This window comes from Populus nigra, chromosome 10 (genome assembly GCF_951802175.1).
Source record: "Populus nigra chromosome 10, ddPopNigr1.1, whole genome shotgun sequence".
Classification (NCBI taxonomy): domain Eukaryota; kingdom Viridiplantae; phylum Streptophyta; class Magnoliopsida; order Malpighiales; family Salicaceae; genus Populus; species Populus nigra.
The window spans coordinates 2,408,437-2,430,637 of record NC_084861.1 but is presented as its reverse complement, the minus strand read 5'-3'; the positions used below and the strand labels follow the sequence as shown (position 1 = coordinate 2,430,637).

Sequence of the window (22,201 nt, the reverse complement as noted above, 5' to 3'; positions counted from 1 at the left end):
TTTTAAACGGTATGGCATGGTAAATCAAGATTTTGGTCATAGCAACAGAAGAAAGAGTGAAGAAAATACAAGTAGCCAATAATGGGATTTTATTGCACAAGAAAACGGAAACACGTTGGCAAGCACTTCCATTCAGATCAATTTGTATTTATATTTATGGAAACTCGTAGAACTGTGACAATAGCATGAATTTAATCACTTGAACATCTAGAAGGGAAGATATGAAAACATATACATCACAATGCAGTACAATGATAAACTAAATAATAATTAGCACACATGAATAATCACTTAACTCGCGCATCATCTTCATCTTCAATATCCCAACTAAAATCCTCCTCTTCCTCCGCCGCACTCAACTGCTTATGCAAATCAACTCTACTTGTACCAGCACTCTTCCTGCTCCCAACAGCTTCCCCTTTGCTCTCATCATTACTCCCAATATCTTCAATCTCATCCCACTCAAGATCCTCCTCAGCCAGAGACTTGCTTGAAACCACCGAAACATCACTATCCTTAGGTGATTCACCATCATCCCCCTTTCCCTCCACCACCTTCTCCTCCAACTTATCACTATCCTCGCATGATTTGCCATTATCCCCCTCTTCCTTCCCCATCACGGCCTTCTCCTCCAACTTAACATTATCCTTACATGATTGAACAATATTGCCCTCTCCCTCTCCCTCTCCCTCCACCACCACTACCTTCTCCTCCAACTTAACATTATCCTCACATGATTGAACAATATTGCCCGCTCCCTCCACCACTACTACCTTCTCCTTCAACTTATCCTCACTTATATCCACCCCAACTATTACCTTCTCCTCCAACTTATCCTCACTTCCATCAACCCCAACCCTTTCCTTCTCCGCCACATTCTCGACAATCATACCATCAACACTCCCCTTCTCTGCGTCTACTACGTTCACAGTTGATTCACCGCCTTTCGACAACAACCCATCACCCTCCTCCTTATCATCATCAAAATCCCAACTTAAATCCTCCTCTTCATCCCCAGAAATCGCTCGTTTAACAAGCAAAGCCCTGGCCTCCTCTGCTTGGTTCAACTTAAACATCCTATAAAAGAACCTGCTCCAAAAACTCTCATCATCAACTCTATTAGGCACAACCTCACCATAAATCTCCCTGATCACCCCATTTTCACTAATAAACCTCTCAATCTCCTCTTTTTTCTCATCAATCACAAAACCCCTTGATTTCCATTTCTCATAATCCTCCTTATCCTCAGGTTCACAACAGTAAGTATCGAAATCACATTGCAATGCACGCACTTGAGCATCAAAACGACTGTACTGTTTACCCAAACTACTTCTATTGGTATCAGTATTAGATAAGAGTAAATCACGATCATGATCATGATCAGAGGCTAAAATGGAGTCTCTACCTTGAGAAATGATCTGGGCCGTTGATTTCCACATGGAGGATCCAATACCACCGATGGCTTGTCCAACGGACTCCTGAGCGACGGCAGCGCTGGCCTCGAAGGAAGCGGGGAGATCATGGACGGCGCGTGAAGCGACATCGCGGATAATGGCGGATTCATTTTTCAAGCCGGATCCGAATTCTTCCAGGTCTTTCTTGTAGATTTCGATGACGGATTCAGATTTGGTTGCTAAGGTTTGGATGAGAGAGCCAAAGGACCAGGTGGAGTTTTGGGTTGGCGGGTCAGGGTTCGGCTTTTCAGAGCTGGGAGGAGGGGATTTGGGGGAGTCTGGTGGCGTTGGATCATCAGCGAAGACTGCTTTGAAGAAATTCATCGGGAATTTTTATTTTTTGGGGAAGAATTACCGTTTTGATTTGATGATATATGTAAAGGCTCTGTGGAGTGGCCGATCTTTAGCTTTCACACATTTGTAGAAAGAAAATAATACAAATAATTGCCTAATTGGTAATATAATTTTCATGTTATTTATTTGGCGTGCACATTTTGTCGAATAATGGTCACCAACGGTAATTAACAAGAATAATGGTCACCAACCGCAATTATCTATATGATGGAGTATTATCATGAAAAAAAAAAACTTTCAGAACAGTAGCTTAAGGTACTGTTTATTTCTGGGTTTTTTAAAAACATTAAAAAAAATTATTTTTTTTACTTTAAATTAATATTTTTTTAGTATTTTTATATTATTTTGATGTGTGATATTAAAAATATTTTTTAAAAAATAAAAAAAATATTATTTTAATATATTTTAAATAAATAAAATTTAAAAAAATAATTAAAACTACAGTCAACATACGAAGAAGCAACTGGAAAACAACACGGAGTGAAACACAACAGCACACCTGTACCAGATTGCTGGCCTAGAGGCCGATTTATCGACAAACATATGTGCTAGCGCCACACTTTCAAGAAAAGATCTTCGGCGGCGCCACCCAGGCCCGAAGATAACCCGGTTCCTTTCTTTTTTTTTGTATTTTTATACACGTTTTCCAAACTTTTCTTAGTATTCTCTACACAATAAATTTTTATCACCCAATTCAATGAATATGAACCCTGTTTTTATTGGATAATCAAGCTCTTTTATCTAAACCAATAAAGCTCCACTCTATTATTTCGCAGTACGAGCTACAAATAGCCTTGTCGCCTCTAAGTCTAGCCGTCGTCTTGGGAAGGGTTGTACGTCAAATCATACAACAATATGATCAGTACAATACACACACGTGCATGCCCTACTGCTGACCTGCAGCACCATAGCAACAAAGATTACCATTGCTTCAAAGAATATTTGCACAAGATAGTCGACATCTTCCCTCCTCCAATCAGCCCAGAGAGCATGTCCAATAAAGGAACAAGCCATGGATGCATTGTAAGAGAAATTTGGAAGACCTTGACGAAATTTGGATTTTATTTTTACATGGATGCATTGTAAGATCCCACTGCGTTTATGTTACAGAAGAATGTGATTCAATATATTATAATGCCACTGGGGCTTCCCTGACATTAATTGTGTTTGTCAAGAGAGAGAAGCGTGATAGGGGAAAGTGCAAGAAATTTGCCAAAGACTCGACATGGCAAACCAGGCATGTCTTTTCAGCCAGCGAAATGCATTACAACTTGAGTGGATGGTAGGGCTGAGCCAATTCCACATAGCAGAACAGGACCTGCACTTTGAGTTGGGAAGTGGGCATTCCCAGCATCCATAACTTGTTAACAAGGATATAGAAGGGGATTCAACCTAAGTCCTCCCAACTCATGGACAACTTATCATGATAGATATCATTCCACTTTTTGCAAGACTGAGGTGATTAGTTTCGATTAATGATGATTTATCCACTTTTCCTACCTGACAAGTTTCAGACAGCCACTGATGGATATACAAAACAACCGACGGTAATAACAGCGCCCTATAATTCATGCTAGAAAACAATTTAGTGTGCAAAAGAAATCGGAGAAAAGGCAATACACACAAGCAGAAGAAACCATAAAGTGGAAAACAATTCACATAGAATAAACATTTACCATGGTCAATTAGAAAAATGGAACACCAAGGACTCTGCAAAATGGAACAGCCCACTTAGACAATACTAGATTGCATTAATAACGTATCAGTTATTATCAATCTTACACCGAGTATCAGTTATTATCAAAGATATAATTGCATGCTGAAGAGAGTATGCTGCACAACTAATTGTTTCTCTGACTCAGCACCCGCAGAATGGAAAGAAACAGGTTCAGAATGTCCAAATAGAGAGCAGCCGAGGCCAAAATATACTGATCATATGAGAAGCGCTTGATCAGGTGGTCAGTGTCATAAACTATGTATCCACAGAAAATCAAAGCGCTAATTCCACCATAAACTGCAGTAGATGTTGAGCCAAGTGGGAAGAACACCTGCAATATACCAGAACATCCATAACATCAGACCAATGTACTGGGTGAACATGCAATATCTTTGGTTTGCTCAGAAAACATATCCATGGCAGAATGAATTGAAGAAAATGAGGCATCTAACCTGGATAAAACTAGTCAGGATGAGGATAATGAGGGCAGTGAAGAGAATTGGTCCAAGAAAGCTAAAGTCCTTGCCCTTCTTAGAAGCCCAGAAAGTGTATCCGGTTAGAGAGCAAACCACAGCGGAGGTCAGAATTAATGCCTCAAGCACGATTTTCCCTGAAAGCATTTGAATGCAACACAATATTCATATCATAATTACAAAAGCAACTCATAAAGTCACCAACACGAAACGAATTATTAGATTTCCAAACAGGATAAGATCAAGATGCCAACCTTCTATATTAGCACAGCTTGCTCCAACCAAGAGACTCAGTGAAACAGTGAAGAGGCCAAGAATGATTAGATTCACAGGGTGTTTCTGATGATACACATGCAAGGGCCACAACACTGCATTTTCCAACACTTATGATTTAAATTAAAAGCACAAGATCTCAAGAAACAAGCAAATTCATAATACTCTTCCACGTGAATTGACTTAAGCCAATGATATATTCGAACATTTAGGCGTCTCACTTCCTGTTATATGCAAACAACAACGATAAAAAGAGATCCAGAGGCTTTAACCCAGTTCAAGTTTCAATTCCACCCTACATCAAGACAAAAATACGCATACTATCCAAAAAACACAAACATGAATCAAGAAAACAAAAGACAAGGTAAAGATATTTCGCTTTAATCTTTAACCCAATTCAAGTTTCAATCTTAAACCTCAATCAAGATTCAAACCTTAACCCCAAAAGACATCCTGAAACATGAAGTTTAAAGAACATAAAATCAGCATGTTGCAACCCTCGTAATTGAATTCAATTAGGTTTCAATAAAATCTCATATTTGGAATCATTTTAAGTGTCAATAATTGAATTCAATCTGTACAAAAGTAAATCAGAGGAGACTAAATAGGAGAAATTAATGTTAAAAATATGCATCGAACCATCTCTTTTGTTATAGACATTTGAAAAATAAGATAAAGATAATAAGGATATAATACAGTAAACAAAATGAATTGAGTTTTATTTTTTTTCCCCTGAATATGTGAATTTAGCTTATTTATTAATTGAATTCAAATTAAAATTTAATTACGGTAGAGAATTGGAAACCTGTAAGCAAATCAAGAAACATTACATGAAAAAAAAACAGAAACAAGAAAGGAGAAAGGAGAGATCTTGAATTTTGAGTACTCACAAATAAAGGGAACAATTGATAGGAGCATAACGAACCCAAAACTGCCCCTGAGGAGATCAGTGATAGGAGTATATAGAACCGTAGCAGCAGCGACGATGGTGGTGAGGACAAGCTGAGCAGCCAAGATGCCATAAACTTTGCGAATCAAGCCCCATCGTAACTGGTTCTCTCCAAGACTCAAACCTGGGTACAAAGTCTCTCCATTCCCTGCCTCCAAATCAACCTCCTTGCCCGTATCCTTGTTGCTAACGCTCGAGTATCCGAACATCTCTGCTGACATTTTGTCTTCTTCTGTGCTTTCCTTGAAGAGAAGGGGCAGGGAAGATGACTTTTATTCTTTCTTCTTGGTGGTGAGGTTTACTCTTTATTTCTTTTATTGAGAGAGAGGAAGAGGTGGATGACCAGGTGTTTGGCACAAGAAGTGTGACAGACGAATGGGGTGATAGGGAATGAGATGGGGTCCAGAGGAATTGAGGGGAGAGGAAGGAAGACGACGGTGGTGATACGGTTTGGGGCTATCTCCTCTGGATTTTTGTGGGTGGGTGGGATCTGACCAAATATGCAATGGAGGCATTTCTTTGGAAAATGAGTTGTTACCAAGAAAGTTCCTTTCGAAAGGTTCTATTGTTCTGGAGGCATCCTATCCTTGTTGTCGAACTTGGATTGGTTGGAAAAAAAAGTTTGAAAAAAACTTAATTGACTTTATTAAAAATATAAGGTGGCCTGCTGAATTCATCATATAGCCTCATCTGATTAAAACTCAGTTCTTAAATATTAATTGTTTTTAAAATAAATTTAGTAAAAATAAAATTATTTGGAAAAATGAATCCGGGATCTATTTTAGATTGAGCTATAATATCAAGTGTAAGTGATGCTAAACCTAATTAATAAATAGTAAGAAAATTAAAAATTATAGACATAAATTAATAGGTAGAATATTATGAAATTGGATTTTATTTTATGAATTTGATATAAATTTAATTGGCTTGGCTTTTTGCCATTAAAATGTTTCATGAGATATATTTTCTTTTGTATGAAGAATAAATCATTTGGACAATTCAATTTGCTTTGTTTTGGTCATTTCTTTATTATAATTACCAAAAATAAAGAGGGAAAAAAAAGGGTACTAGGAAGAACAGGTCAGGGTGGAGCTAGGAATTTGAAGTTGGAGGAAAAAAACATATTGAGATGCAAAAATCATTTTAATTATTTTACTTACAAGGTAGGGATGGTAAGAGATATTCATGAGTTGAATATTTATACTTTATTACATAAAAAATTTAGATGTTTATATTGTCAAAGAATCATCCCAACCCAATAGTTTAAATTATTAGGTAAGGTCTCAAGATATGATTTATATTATTCTCTAACACATCGTCCCAAGTGAAAGCCCTTTGGGCTTGAAACTTGCACGCTTACATTACTATGTGCTTAATTTTTATCAAATAAATGAAAATAATGAGATTCGAACTCGTGACCACTTGGTCATCAAGACTTTGATACTATGTTAAATAATCATCTCAACCCAATAGTTTAAGTTATTAGGTAAGGTCCTAAAATATGATTTATATTATTTTCTAACACATACTTTATCCATCAACTTTTGAATATCTATACGGATATTTCTTAATTGATTATTATTATTTGAAGTACGTACATATATATTAAATGATAAAATTATAAATATTATACATATATGTGTATGTGTATATTATGTCAATATTGAAATATAGGTATATTATATTGGATTAAAAATAAATAAATGTTATATATATAGGGTTAATTTTTTGTCAAGTTTCATAATATTCATTACTCATCGAGTAAGATAACTATATAAAAATAAATACACGCACATTTAAGTCATGTTAATATCCATCGAGTTTGGATTTAGTTGTCATCCCTATTACATAGAGACATAGTTGTCATCCCTATTAAAAATTACACACACATTTAAAAGTGTGGTGACTCTTGCTTGAACCTCCTAGTTCCACCCTTGCTCACAACTTTTAATTATCACAGTTATCTATAGGGAAAAACTATGGTTCAATGAATTGTGTACTAAAAAACAATCATTTTTATAGGTTATAAATGAAACAATTAGAATCCTGATGGTCCATGGTTATTAATGAAGTTGGGAAAAAACTTTAGATAAACTTTGGGATTTTTAGGGTTGCGTTCTAAGTTGATGATTTGATATACTTAAAAGTAAACTTCGTCTTTGACCTGGGTTGTTTCTAAAAAGCAAGTTCTCTGTTGGAATGGAGAACTGTCCAATGCTTAAAATATAAAAAGAAAGAATAATGTATAGGAAAGTTTAAAAAACAATAATGTATAAGAAGATAAAAATAAAGTGAAGTTGTGAGGAGTGCATATATAAAAGCCTATAAAAAAATTTAAAAAAAAGAATTATGAAAAATATCTAAAAAATAAAAAACATGGAAACACGAATTTATAACCAGATGGAAAAAATAAATAATGAAAAGACTTATGGTGACATGTAGTATAATGAAATTCAAAATGCCATGTTTCAATGTTAATAAAAACAGGTCTCACAATAAGATAAAACTTTACCCGGGGGGGCGGGGGATGCTTGGCTGGACAAAATTACAGGAGTTACAGGAGAGAAAAGGAAAGAACTCTATAAAATTCTTAGGAGACTCATGGAAAAACTTAGGAAAAAGTGAAAATTAAAGAGAAAACCTGGAAGATTAGTAAGAATTAAGTGTGTTAAACATCAAATTAAGAGGAAAACAAGTGTGAGGAAATAAATAAAGGGGAAGAGAGGGTTGTCCATGGAAGGAGGAAAGAAAGGGAATTCTAGAAATTTATTTGGAGCACATTTAAGGCTTATACAAGTAGTTAGTAAGGTATTCTCCTTTGATTTTAACAAGTTTTCATGATAATTAAATGATTTGAGTTGAAATTTTCAAGTTATATTTAGGATTTGGATGAATTGAAGTTTTTGAAAAATTAGTTTGAATTAATATTATCGGTTTGTATTTAGTTGTGATACTAGTGAAATTATAGAAAAAATTAACAAAACTTATTGTTGTGTGTTATGGTGTATGGTCGGCCATGGAAGAAGAAATTTAAGAGTTAATTAAAATATTTTGTTTTTGAACGTACACATGTGTAAATCAAGGGAAAATTAAAGAAGGAATTATAGTGGTTGGAAGGGAGAAGGAGCTGACCATGGTAGGTGAAAAATAGGAAACATTTGATATAAATTTGTATGGAAAAGAATTATGAGTGAATGAAATAGTTTACATAATGTGATTTAGAGAAAATGCACTTATTTATTGTTGCTAAAAAAAATATAGGTTTACTGAAGGAAAAATAAATGATAATTTACATAGGTAAGTGTATTTATTTAATGTATTTCTAATTGAATATCATGTTGTTTGGTTATGAGATGATGAGTGATAAAGTAACTATGAAAACATTACATGAATATGGTGAAATCATGTTTATTTCCTAAGTGTAAACATGTTGATGGTGTCTTGACATTAAATAGAATTTTAAGTGAATTAGTATATATTGATTTATAATGAAATTGAATTTTTGAATTTTTGAGAAATATGGTTTGCAATTAATTGGATTATTTGATGTGATGATTTTATTAACAATTTGTCGCGCCTTAAAATTAGGCACATTGGGCTTATGGATAAGTTTATAATGAATGAAAATCCTATTATTAAAGGGGAGGTTGCTAGGGGAGGAGCTCAGTTAGGAGGAGTGAGATTGTCACGAGTAGTAGATAGGTGTTTTCACCTTATTTGAATTTTAAAATTTATTCCATAATTTTATTTTTTTAAAAAAAATATGTTAATGGATGTGTAAAAAAAAAAAAGAAACTTGGAGATTAGAGATATTGCTATATTTATTGGTAACCATAAGAGGTTATTGGATTATTGGTAATTAGATGGATTACAAGACTTATTAGCAACCGTAAAGGGTTACTGGAGTAATGACAATCAAATGAATTGCCAAATTTATTGATAATTGAGATGGGTTACCAGAGTAGTGAAATTAGTTGGATTGCTAGATCAATGGTCTCCTTGAGAAAATGAATGGAATATCAGTTATCAAATTGTGATTATGAAAATTGGTTATTAAGAAGTGTAATATCATAAGGATATTTAAATTAATGATGATGGTACTAATGACATACTGAAGACAAATAGTAAAAAATTATGGATATTAATTTCTTTTATATCAAATATTGTTTTAATCTAGTGGATTAAATGTTCAATTACATGTCATCTTCACATTCTTGACCAAAGTAGTAGCGACTAATATAGTATACAACAATATAGTTATTGTAAATGTATGACATGTTTAAAATCTTTTGAATGTATGACTAAATATTATTAGGATAGTATTTTGAGACATGTAATGATTATATTATCATTTTGGAGAATGTAATTAATCTTAAAAGTTAATTAATTATGAACTTGTTTTTATTATTAGAGATAATAATATATTGCGTAGAGTAAATATTTTGTATGCAATACATGTGTTATTATTTAGATTTCAATATTTAGTTGTATTTTAAATTCATGTTTAAATATATGATTGAATTGTTAAGATAATATGAAATTATGGTTGCGTTTATATAAGACATGATCCAGGATGGTTGGATCAAAATTAAGATTGAATAAATTGAAGCAGGATGGTTGGATCAAAATTAAGATTGAATAAATTGAAGTAGTGGATGGAAGTGAAAATATCAATAACTTGGTATATTAACATGCAAGAGAAACTTCGCCAAATTTTTTATAAAATAAGTATAATTATTACATGATAAACTAATGTAAAAATAAAAAAGAATCCTTGTGAAATTTATGAGTCATATATAGCTGTATTTGGATGGTAAAATTCAAGGATATTGCAATGTATTTATGTTTAGCATGCATATGTAGCATGAGAGAATTTGTATGACTTGGAATTTGTATCTTGCATGACTTTCAATGGCTTTAGCTTTGTACTAGGTGACTTGGTGTCTTTATACAACACTGATATTAACCCATGGAGAAGGAAAAAATTGGTGTATCATTGATAGAGAAATTGATGCTCACTATTGATTGTAGAGTTAGTAATCTATTAGAGGAAAAAGTTGTGTTTGTCAATGTCATCTAATGCTTTTCATATAAAAAAAAACTATTAACTAGCCATGATGTCATGTTGTGTGCAAACTTTGGAATCAGAAAATAATATTTAGGTATGTGCTATGTTAACTATAGGTAATAACATTTTTCTTGAAAGTTGAGTCATGATTAATTATTTGTGCCAAGTGTATTCTTGATATAAGTGTATTCTTGATAGAAGTGATGGTGATAAAAAAGCGTTATTGATAAAAAAAAATGGTACTACTTAAAGATAGAAAAAGTTAAAACATATAATTGTGACTCCTACGATCCAAAAATACATAGAGATGGGTATCGATATAAATAGTATCTTGAAGTACATTTATGTTTTTTTTTTTATTGCTAGCATTAATGTGCAGTATCTATATTGACTTCTGTAATTTTTATTTTTATTTTTAAAATGAGTTTATCACTTGCAACCAAGGAAAGGGACCAACATTTGTTAAATCTACAATTAGTTAGTAGCATGCAACATAGTTATTGTACATGACCCAAGGATTGACCCAGTAGAAGACCCAGGTCACGAGTTAGGTGAGTTAATTTAGGTCAATTATTTTTTTTAGAAGTCAAAACAATATCATTTTGATTTTTTTAAAAAAGTTAAACCATATTTTTAATCAAGTTGATCATATCACGGGTTGACCTGTAAGGTTCATCAAGTCAACTTCAAGATGATTTTTCTTACATCTGGCTCAAGCCAGGAGGCGAGTCGACTAAGTCTTAGAGCAACTTGCAATGTTGGGTTTAATAACAATGGTGTGCCTTGAAAGAATGATTAAGCAATGGCATGAATGATTAAGCAATGACCCAGCAGTCTTAGAGCAACTTGCATGAATGATTAAGCAATGGCTAAGTAGAAAGAATCAACATCCATTTATTTTTTTTAGGATAAGGGCTCCCTACTTTCATTAAATATAGACCACCACTAGTTTTGTTGCTTTGTTGCGGGTATAGATTTAATATGGTAGTAATGTTTTTATGAGTATATTTTTTGTTCTAAAATAATATGTGTAAACTCATAACATACCAAGATAAACATGTCAAAATTTGATCCGACTAAAAAAAATCTATAAAACAATGTTATTCGAATTTTGTTTTTTTTTTTTTAAAAAATAAAATTAAACAATGTTGTTTTTTTAAATCTAAAAATATTGTGCAAGTTATACGGAACTCTTTGATAGGGTCATTTAATCTTAGCCTAGTAGGAAGCCTTGAAACATTTTTAACTGATCCTTACCTAGCCGAAACTTCAAATTAAACTATGTGAAAATTATTATGATATGATTGAGTCGATTTAGTAAGTTCAAGAGCAACCTAAATGAATAGAAAAAAAGTTGTTTGTCTTAAAAAAAAAAAAAACAGGATGATATCATTTATTTTAATATTAAGACGAAGATATATTGGATCGACCATTATCAACTTAGACTAACCTGTTAAATTTACAATCTAGGTCATGATGTTGCCACAATGAGCTAACCCAATTACCATCCGTCTCTTTGTTTCCCCTTCCCTTCTTCTCTCCCTAGATGGAACTTTGTTGGGCTCAGATGAGTTAAAATTCAGGATTAAATTAAAGAGTTATTAGATAATTAAGGACCAAATTGAAAGAAGAGGGCTTGGACTCGGGTAAGATGAAACTTGGGACTAAATTGAATAAAGAGGAAAAATAGTGTCCACAATGTGTACAACACGTGCGAGCATACGAGAGGAGCTGTTGTATTGAAAAAGTGCGTGCAATTTCCCTCGACCCTCGACGGAAGCTTGCTTTGGTGTTGTTGGAACTGTCTTGATGAGGCCTTCATTCCAAGGTGACGCGTGGAGTCGATGGATCTCCGGTGTGGCTCCAAAAACCAATTTTTCTTCTCCTCCTTTTCTACATGTTCTCTCTCTCCTACCCTGGCTCCCATGCTTGGTTTCTTCTCTGTTATAAAACCTAATGTAATTCTTCTTTAATTTCAATTCTAGTCCATCTATTTTTAGTTTTCTGTAAAATAAAAAATTTAAATTATTTTTTATAAAATAAAATATCAATCTAATATCAAGATATTTATTGACAGCATGATAATATCATAACAAGTCAATCAAATCAAACCATAGAGCCCAATATCAATTAAACAGAATTTGAAAGGATTGAGTTGAATAACAAAAAGTCATAGTAATGGAAAGAAAGGACAAAAAAGAAGAAGAAATGAAGGAAAAAAAATGGTAAATAATAATTTAACAATAGTAAACTTGTTTTTATTTTTCTTTTGATTTCATAGTCTAAGCCATTTTTGTGTTTTATCCGATAATCTATTTTTCCCCCCCTAAAGTATGTTAAAAACTCTTACACCAACCTGTTATATTTTTCTTAAACGTTTCCCTAAATTTGAACTAAAAAATAAAAATAAAAAACGTATTTTTACCATCAATTATATCATATAAAGTATATTTAATATTTGTTAAAAAAAGTGTTTATTTGATTATTCTATTTTTTTAAACAGCAATAAAATTTTTAGATCTTATAATTTTTTTGTATTATCATTAAACCCAAACATAAAGTTATTTTGAATTTTTTATTTTATAAATATAAACTTTCTTATCAATATATATCTTATTTATTTAAGTGAATGCAATATTTTTAACTAGAAGCACTATTTGTGTAAAAAAACTATAATTGTTAAAGCAATTTTAATTTTAATTTATGAAAATAGTATATTCATATTTTACATGATTAATAACTAACAAAATTATAAATGTTATAAATTATGTTGCAAATCTATTTAAATTTTTTAATAATAAATAACTAATTTCAATCAAAATTTCTTAAACTATTTATTATTAATATTTTTGTTTTATATCAAATTTGAAAAAAATAGTAAAATTTAAATAAAAATTTATAATAATATTTAAAAATCTTGTCAAAATTGAAGTGTAAATGAATTCGATAAATGTTTTTAGGAGAAAAAAAATAAAAAAAAACAAAAACAATAAAGATTTATATGCGTGGGTTGAATTCGTTTGGGAACGCGGTGCAAACTACATTCCTCAAAAATTCAATTTTATTTTTGTTAAAAATTAATTTTTTTATGTGTTTTGGATCATTTTGATATGTTGATCTCAAAAATAATTTTTAAAAAATAAAAAAAATATTATTTTAATGTATTTTAATATAAAAAATACTTTAAAAAATAACCACAACTATACTTTTAACCAAACTCGGGACAAATGCTTGTCGTCATCCAAATTTATCGAGTTTTAAAACTATATTTTTGTGCAACCGTGCTTTAACTTTGCCTGTTCTTATTTTATTTTTATATCTTTTGTACCAAAAAACAAAAAATTATGACCATGGTATCATCATAACACTCTTGTAAGAATAGAGGGAGTTAAAAAGAAAAAGAAAAACAGGAGGGGTCAACCTCAACCCTAGCAAAAAATAGGTGGATTAGAAACAAAAACAAGAGCCAAAAACTGTAAAAAAAAAAAAAAACAAGAACTGAATAAGCAAATGGAGAAGAGACAGCATCGACGACCTCCTCCTCCTCCTCCCCCCCTCCCCTTCGAAATCCACACGCTTGATTTAGAGCCAGACCCACCAGGGAACACACAACACTTGTACAAAAAGGGAAAAAAAGATATGGTTTTCGACTCGATCCCCAGTTTCTTCAACAATATCAAAAGGTAATTAGTCCATCCGGGGATTGATTGAATGCTCTTTAATTTCAGTGATTGGTTTGTTTATTTATTGATTTATCTTTTTTTCTGTGATTTAAGTTGTTGGGAAATGATTTCAAAAGGAAAAGAAACGAACTTTACCGATTTGCAGTTTAGGCCTTTGAATTAGCAGTGTCACTTAACTTGCAAAAAAATTGTGCTTTTTATTTATTTGTTAATCCCGTTTAATCAAAGTGCATGTTTGTTGTAATTGCTCGTAATTTTGTTATTCATTTTTGGTGCCTACTGTAAATGCAGTTCAAATAGTGATCCTTACAGCGAGGAGTATGGGAATGCTGTGATTGTAAGAGCATATCCACTTGGTATGGCACGAGCGAACAGCAATTTCAATGTGGAGGATGGAAGGGAGTCTGGAGTTGAGCCGCATAAAGGGTTAGAGTTTGATTCGGCAGATGATGCACGTGAGTTTTACAATGTGTATGCTACGCGTGTAGGATTCAGAACTAGGACTGGTCAACTATATCGATCGCGTTCTGATGGCTCTGTTTCTTCAAGAAGGTTTGTGTGCTCCAAGGAGGGTTTTCAACTAAGTTCTAGGACGGGTTGTCCTGCATTCATAAGGGTACAAAGACGGGATTCTGGAAAATGGGTCATTGATCAAATGCACAAGGATCACAATCATGAACTTGGAGATGTGGAGGAAAGCCATCCTCCGGTTTTGCAGCAGAAAGCTCCTATGGGTAGGAAATCATCAGTTGAGGTTTCTTCGAGGAAGAAATTGAAGTTGCTTGCAGAAGTTGATGATGGACAACCATGCTCCTCTGGATCCATTAGTGTCAAACGGGTTAGAACAGGAGCCGATGGACAACCATTAGCTGAACCATATGCTGGTTTAGTGTTTACATCAGCTGATGAAGCATACAATTTTTATGTAAGGTATGCAGATGAAGCTGGATTCAAAACTCGGATTGGCCAGCTGTTTCGATCAAAGAATGATGGGTCAATTACATCCCGGCGATTTGTGTGCTCTAAGGAAGGATTTCAGCACCCTTCAAGAGTAGGCTGCGGGGCTTTCATGAGAATTAAGAGACAAGAATCTGGAACTTGGATGGTGGACCGTCTTCAGAAAGATCATAATCATGATCTTGAGCCACATACAGGAACTCATAAGAAAAGTTCCACAGCTTCAAAGAAATTTATAGATGAGGTAAATGGTGGACTAGACTCCTTGGATCTATTGGAGATTAATAATGGTGTCCATTTCAATAGCAGTCAGGGTAACAATATTGGAAGTGAATGGTACCGATTGCTTCTCGATTATTTTCAAAGTAGGCAAGCTGAAGATACAGGATTCTTTTATTCGGTGGAAGTTGATAATGGTGTTTGCATGAGTATTTTCTGGGCAGATGGCAGATCTAGATTTGCATGCAGTCAATTTGGTGATGTTATTGTTGTTGATACTTCATACAGGAAGACTAATTATCTGGTGCCATTTGCAACATTTGTCGGAGTTAACCACCACAAGCAGCCAGTGCTACTTGGGTGTGCTCTAATTGCCAACGAGTCTAAGGAGTCTTTCATCTGGTTATTTCGAACATGGCTTAGGGCAATGTCTGGGTGCCGTCCGAAGTCAATTATAGCTGATCAAGACATGGCAATCCAACAAGCGATTGCCCATGTTTTTCCTGGGACTCGTCATCGTTTTTCAATGTGGCAGATTAGGGAAAAGGAAAGAGAGAATTTAAGGGCAATGTCCACTGAATTCAACTATGAATATGAAAAGTGCATCTATGAGAGCCAGACAAATGCTGAATTTAATACCATGTGGAATGCGCTTGTCAACAAATATGGTCTGAAGGAGAACGCATGGCTCAAAGAAATGTATGAAAAGCGTGAAAGCTGGGTTCCATTGTACCTCCGAGGTACTTTTTTTGCTGGTATTCCCATGAACGAAAGTATGGAATCATTCTTTGGTACATTCTTGAATGCTGAAACACCACTTGGAGACTTTATAGCACGATATGAGCAAGGCCTTGAGCAACGTCGCGAGGAGGAAAGAAAAGAGGATTTTAACTCTTCTAATTTGCAGGCTTATCTGCAAACAAAGGAACCAATAGAAGAACAATGTAGAAGGCTCTATACACTTCGTGTGTTCCAAATATTTCAGAAGGAACTTTTGCAATGCTATAATTATCTTGGAATAAAGTCTTACGAAGAAGGCACCATCAGCAGATATTCAGTGCGAAGATGTGGGAATGAGATTGAGAAACATATGGTTACTTTTAGTGCATCCAACTTCGATGTCAGTTGCAGTTGTCAAATGTTTGAATTTGAAGGTGTGCTGTGCAGGCATGTTTTGAGGGTCTTCATCATGTTGGACATAAGAGAAATTCCATCTTGCTACCTCTTACATCGGTGGACAAGAAATGCTGAGCATGGTATTGTTTGCGATGTTGACTCTGGGGTTAGCTTTCAAGAACTCAAGGCCTTAATGGTGTGGAGTTTAAGGGAAACGGCCTGTAAATACATAGAGTCTGGGACAACATCTCTTGAAAAATACAGACTTGCCTGTGATACTATGCGAGAAGGTGCAAAAAAAATTTGCCGACATAGGTAAGCCTTGGATGGGACCAATGACATGCACGGCTAACTTTTGTACCTTGTTTCTGGCCAACTTCACTGTATACTGATAACTTGGGAATAATGGCATTTCTCTCGCATGTTGTGCATTCCAATTTCTTACAATACTAATTTAAAAGATTGTCTGTAGTTTTTAAAGTGTAAATTCTATCACCAATTTTCTCCTCATTACTTTTCACAATTTTTCCTTTCTTTTCTTCTTTTTTCTTATAATAATTGCAGTTACAGACCATTTAACAAATCACATTATTACTTGTTAAGTACTTGATGTTGAGATGGAAAGAGATGTTCTTTTCTAACAACATGATGCCTGTAGGTATAGATGAGGTTGCCAAACCTGCTATGCAAGTTGATCATTTATTCTGGATGTTGTATCTCTAGTTAATTGATTGATGTGGCCAGTGCGCTGAGAAGTAGACAGTTAGATTAGATTTCTGCTGCCACAGATAATGTCTGGGGTGGGGTAAGGCCCCTGTTTGACAGCGGCAGGCAATATAGCTGGGCAACAAGAGTTGGTTGTGAAACAATCACAGCGCTCGTGCTCCATCCATTTGCATTTTCTTCACAAATCCAAGAGATGGATGGCTAAATATTTCTATAACAGTTATCATATTGTGCCGCCCATGAGAAATGTTTTATGATGTAGGATAAATGGTTTATAAATAGAACTGTTCCTTATTCTCCAGATGGGACATGGGAAAGTAGATTAAGCATGTTGATCTTTTACCAGGCTGTAATGAAACTAACGTGGTGCAACTGGGTCGAGAATTTCCATGTCTGTCTTGTATCCCATGTATTATGCATTTGAGCCTGTCAACTTTGTTGAATCAGAGTGGAATGGCTCTTCTTCCACGAGTAGTAATAGTTCAACAAAGGACATGATATACTGATTTAAAAAGTTTAAACTGACACGCAGTACATTAAATGGATTTCAAAACTCGGAAACATACGGACAACGGAAAGTGCTACAGGAAACAATTGTTTGTGCTGCTACTACTGATGCAAAAAGGCGAGGATCGTGAACGAAGAATTGAGTAGCGATACTAATTGCATCTATTATAAAATTTGATTTGAAAAGGATTAAAACAAAATTGATTGGGCTGATATTGGATGTTTGGATCAATGAGTTGCAAATCCATCAAATTAGACTTTCATGTACTATTTAAATTATATCTAACGCTACAGATAAAGTTTTGTTACTATCGAAATTGAGTTGAAAACTAGATATTTTAAACTTTTCATCTATAATATGCTTAATAACTCATCAAGATGTGAGTAAATGACGTGTTTGAAATCAGGCTTAATTCTATCCCTGATATGCAAACAATCCTTTATGTTTTAGGATTTCTTATACAGCAGTAACAATCCTTCTTTTAAATGGAAAGATTTTGACACTTTTGACAACATTGGAAGTTCTATTTTTGCAAGGAAACAAAATTGGCAGCTTTGTTTTGCAACGAATCCTTAATTTTGATATCAAGTTGGTAGCTTGCGGATTGTACAAGGAGAGAAGTAGTTTCACACTTATTTTTTTTTAATTCATAATTTTATACTAATAAATATAATTTTCAATTTAATTATTGGATCACACTGAAATTCTTCTAGAAAATTTTAAAAGCCTTGTTATTTATAGAGTTAAAATTTCATAGTGATCACACATTGGAAAGACTGTGTGATAAAGTCCAGAAGCTACTATGTAAGATTTATATTATTTTCTTAGTTGGTTTATGATTCTTTTTTTTTTATTTGGATAAGTACTCTTACTTTATTTTCCATACTTTTTTAAGATGTTTTTACCTATTATAAGTATGATTATTTTCAGAATAATATTTTGTGTGCTTGTATGAAAATTGATTATACCTATTAGTTCTTCATTGAACTGACTTTAATTTATCAAAGATCATCTATTTTTGTGGTGTTCTACCTTATATTTCTGGTTCACGATTCCTTATAATTGTTGGGTTAGAGTCTTCATTCCAATAACTTCGGTGTCTTGGTTCAGGTAATCATTATATCGAGTTTTTGCTATCTTTAAAAATGATTTTATCTTTCTAGAATTTATTCTTTCTTACATGTGGATTCAAGAGTTTTTACCTTTCGATTTTGCATAAACTATCTTTAAAGTATCCAAGTGATTTGCATTCTTGTTTTTCAGTTGACATACTTATTCTTTAGTATAACAATTCTCTAAGTTAACTAACAAGGATGTTTTGGAAACCATCATTAATAAGAGCTTTGGGTTGTAGGACAAAAAGACTGAAAAAAATTGTGTAATTATATGAGAATATAGATGATGTTGTGGTACCTTTAGAGTCTTTGCTAAAAGCTTCAAAATATGTATAATGCTTCTTTTATTTGTTTTCTTAATGATAAACTTTTACCTTTTATGATACAGGCCCAACATTAGAACTTAAACCTCTTTCCGAGCATCTCAAATATGTGTATTTAGGTGAGGAAGCTAAGTTGCTTGTGATCATTGCAAAGAACCTCACGACTTTTCAAAAGGAAAAACTAGTTCGTGTGTTGAAAGATCACAAAACAACAAAAGGTTGGACAATCACTGACATAAAAAGGATTAGTCTTTCCTTATTCATGCACTAAATTTTGCTTGAGGATGGAGCAAAATAGACTAGGAAAGATCAATGCTAATTGAATCCTCCTATGATGGATTTCATGAAAAAAGAAATTTTATAATTGCTAGATGTCGGCGTGATCTACCCCATTTTATTAACAAATGGGTGAGATTGGTCGAAGTTGTTCCAAAGAGATCTGAACTTACTATGGTAAAAAATGAGGAAAATAAGCTAGTACTAACCCATATCCAAATCAGGTGACTAGTTTGCATTGGTTATCGAAAACTTAACTCTACTAGTCACAAATATCATCTTAACTTTTTCATTTTTGATCAAATATTAGAAAGATTGGCAAGTTATTCCTACTATTGTTTTTTTTTAATGATTGTTTAGGTTATAACTAGATCATGTTTGCATTTGAAGACTAGAAGAATACCACATTCACTAGTCTCTGTCACACCCGACATGAAAATTTAGATTTCCTAAAATAAAAATGATGCGGGAATACTTAGAAAAATTGGAGTCCACACCTAATAATTAAAGAAAACTAAGAATCCTAAAACTAAAACTGGTTTCAAAAATTCAAGGTAAGGGGTTATTATCCTTTCATTTGAAAGTTTACATTTTATTTTTATATTGATCCTCGAAATAAAAGACTTATCAATTTAAGATATTTTTTATTAAATGAATATTTATTCCTAGGATTTGATTATTAGAGAAAATATGATTTTCATTTCTAAGAATATGAAACTCATAAATTTGAGTATTTATTAAAAAATTAATGCCAGTCCTAAAAATTAATGCTCGAGTAGACCAATAAGTTTTGCGAGCTCTCCTTTAAAACTAACTATTTTTTCTGATGATTCATCTCTAACCGTGCTCTCTTGTCATGTCCCATATTCCCCGCTCTAAACCTTGAATTGTAAACGTTGAGGGGGAATTTTATTTTTGGCGAGCGACCTATATTTGTGTCTAAACTGGACTGGATTTGAAGGTTGTATGCAAAAGGAGAATAAACGTACAAGAATATGCAAAATGCCAGATTGATTATGCATGTTTTTATTAATTTTCTCTTATTATATTCATTTATTATTATTTTTTAAGGACAAAGGGGATTGAATTGATAAGTTTTTCTTGAAAATTTCTCACTGAGGACTTCATACCTACAAAAACTTTGACCAATTTTAGGAAAAAACATTTAGCACCTCATCATATTGGCCTTTTCTGACCTAGTCCTTATATCCTCGATAGTAGGTATCCCATCATCTTACACTTTCTATAAGGATAAGTGGAGATTTAATAAGATCACAAGTTATTTATTTGTGTTCAAGGGCTCATCCTAAAAGATAGGATCTAGCTCATAAATGATCTATCTCAGTTTGTCTATTTTTAAAAACTTTCAGGTTCCCAGATTGTTCGAATTACTAGTGGGGTAACTCAACCTCTTAACCTTAAATAACTTGAGTATGCGAATAATCCCATGACACCCTATGCCTACGGTGAGTTTTAAACTAAAAAGAAGTCCAAGTGAACATCAATGAACATAAGTTTCACTTGTCACTTAAATCTCCCTATCTAATCTTAAATGGGACAAGATCAAGTCCAAAGTTTTTTCTATTGGCTTTTAGTGAAGTGTGTTCTGGGAGGAGGAGTGTTGAATGGTTGGCTTGCTAAAAAAAATGAGCCTCCATAAGAGGTGTGTTATTGGAAAAGAAAAAGTTTTGAGTTTAATTATAAAATTATGATTAAAGTTCAGGAGTTGTCACCTAATATTATGATTACTAGGAACCTATGATTTGTGAGAGTTCGTGCAAGGGACTGGTTGTGCAAGGAGAATACGCATCACCCTAGTGCACCCTACTTAAGGTAAGCTGCATTGTTGTTTGATTTTTTTTTTCTAGGTCAAGTTTCTATTCATTGGTCTTTTCCTAAAGTCTAAGGTAAATCTCCCTTTGTGAAAGAGTCTTACCTCATCGGATTTAATCCTAACCATTCTAAAGTTTAAATTTTAGCATCGAATTTATTTTACTCTTTGTATCTTTAATACTTTAGGGTGTACTTTATTATGTAGTTTTACACCCTACGGATATTAACTAATATGAAATGAACAAAATGATTGGTAAAGAGTTTTTGACATTTTGGCCAAATCCTAATTGATAATCATGAACTGGTCACGATATCCATCTTTTTTGCTTTTTAAAACTTGAGAAAGATGCAATTTTTATGGTTTTTTTTTAATGAAAATATGCTTGAAAAACTTTTTAGGGACTGCCCATATGCATGAAAACAAAATATTTTTTGTTGAAAGGGGAAATTAATTTAAAAGTTTTGAGATTTTTTTAGAAATATTTCAGAGAAAACCGATTATTTTAATATTGAATCTATATCTTAGAGTGTAAAAATACAACCCAATAATTAAGAAAAATTGGTAGAAAACACGCATGCAAATTAGAAATATTTTGAAATGACCTTTGGAATTTTTTTAAATTTTTTCATTTTTTTTATATTATATAATATTATAACATATATTATTATAATTAAATATATGGGTTGGCCCGACCCAGCTATATGGGCTGGACCTATACAGGTTTGGCCAACTGGCGGCTTAACCAATTGGGCTGTCATTAGCTCAATAGATTTGGGCTCCTCATTTTCTTTTCTTTTTTTTAGGCCGGACCCGACCAAAAAATATGGGCTGGATCTAGCCCAAGGCCTATATGGTTTGTCGCACCCTCGCGAGCGGGTCGCGGCGTCGCGGCGATCCTCGATTGGTTTCGGGGTCTTTTGTTTTGATTGTGGATAAAGGGAGTCGCCACCTAGTATTATGGTCACTAGGAAACCTCACTGGTCTTTCAGAGATTCTAAGGCAAGGGACTGGTTGCGTAAAGGGAAGGTATTAGCACCCCTAGTACGCCCTACCTAAGGTAAGCTGCTTGGTGTTAATTTGGTTTGTCTTATAATTGCTATGGTGTTGGTGTTTTCTAATCCCATCAATTTTCCTAGGTTTGATTCAAACTAAATTT

General features: G+C 33.4%; 3 protein-coding genes across 3 annotated transcripts; 1 reads left to right on the top strand and 2 right to left on the bottom strand.

Annotated features, from left to right (window-relative positions):
- Positions 1–72: 72 nt before the first annotated feature.
- LOC133705759 (uncharacterized) lies at positions 73–1,912 on the bottom strand. The gene has a single exon (XM_062131148.1). It carries the CDS (start codon positions 1,776–1,778, stop codon positions 288–290), a length of 1,491 nt encoding a protein of 496 aa, XP_061987132.1. The 5' UTR covers positions 1,779–1,912; the 3' UTR covers positions 73–287.
- A 1,627-nt stretch (positions 1,913–3,539) lies between these two features.
- LOC133705592 (BI1-like protein) lies at positions 3,540–5,699 on the bottom strand. The gene is made up of 4 exons (XM_062130882.1): positions 5,162–5,699; positions 4,253–4,366; positions 3,978–4,135; positions 3,540–3,856 (listed from the first exon to the last, which is right to left on the bottom strand). Exons 1-4 carry the CDS (start codon positions 5,439–5,441, stop codon positions 3,650–3,652), a joined length of 759 nt encoding a protein of 252 aa, XP_061986866.1. The 5' UTR covers positions 5,442–5,699; the 3' UTR covers positions 3,540–3,649.
- An 8,060-nt stretch (positions 5,700–13,759) lies between these two features.
- LOC133704256 (protein FAR1-RELATED SEQUENCE 7-like) lies at positions 13,760–16,734 on the top strand. The gene is made up of 2 exons (XM_062129035.1): positions 13,760–13,971; positions 14,263–16,734. Exons 1-2 carry the CDS (start codon positions 13,799–13,801, stop codon positions 16,580–16,582), a joined length of 2,493 nt encoding a protein of 830 aa, XP_061985019.1. The 5' UTR covers positions 13,760–13,798; the 3' UTR covers positions 16,583–16,734.
- Positions 16,735–22,201: the final 5,467 nt, after the last annotated feature.

Coding starts and splice junctions, on each gene's coding strand:
- LOC133705592 (XM_062130882.1), bottom strand. CDS start 5,441: ATGTCAGCAGAGATGTTCGGATACTCGAGCGTTAGCAACAAGGATACG. Junction 4,367..5,161: donor ATCAATTGTTCCCTTTATTT/GTGAGTACTCAA, acceptor TGGAAAATGCAG/TGTTGTGGCCCTTGCATGTG. Junction 4,136..4,252: donor AAGCTGTGCTAATATAGAAG/GTTGGCATCTTG, acceptor AAATGCTTTCAG/GGAAAATCGTGCTTGAGGCA.
- LOC133704256 (XM_062129035.1), top strand. CDS start 13,799: ATGGAGAAGAGACAGCATCGACGACCTCCTCCTCCTCCTCCCCCCCTC. Junction 13,972..14,262: donor TTCTTCAACAATATCAAAAG/GTAATTAGTCCA, acceptor CTGTAAATGCAG/TTCAAATAGTGATCCTTACA.
- LOC133705759 (XM_062131148.1), bottom strand. CDS start 1,778: ATGAATTTCTTCAAAGCAGTCTTCGCTGATGATCCAACGCCACCAGAC.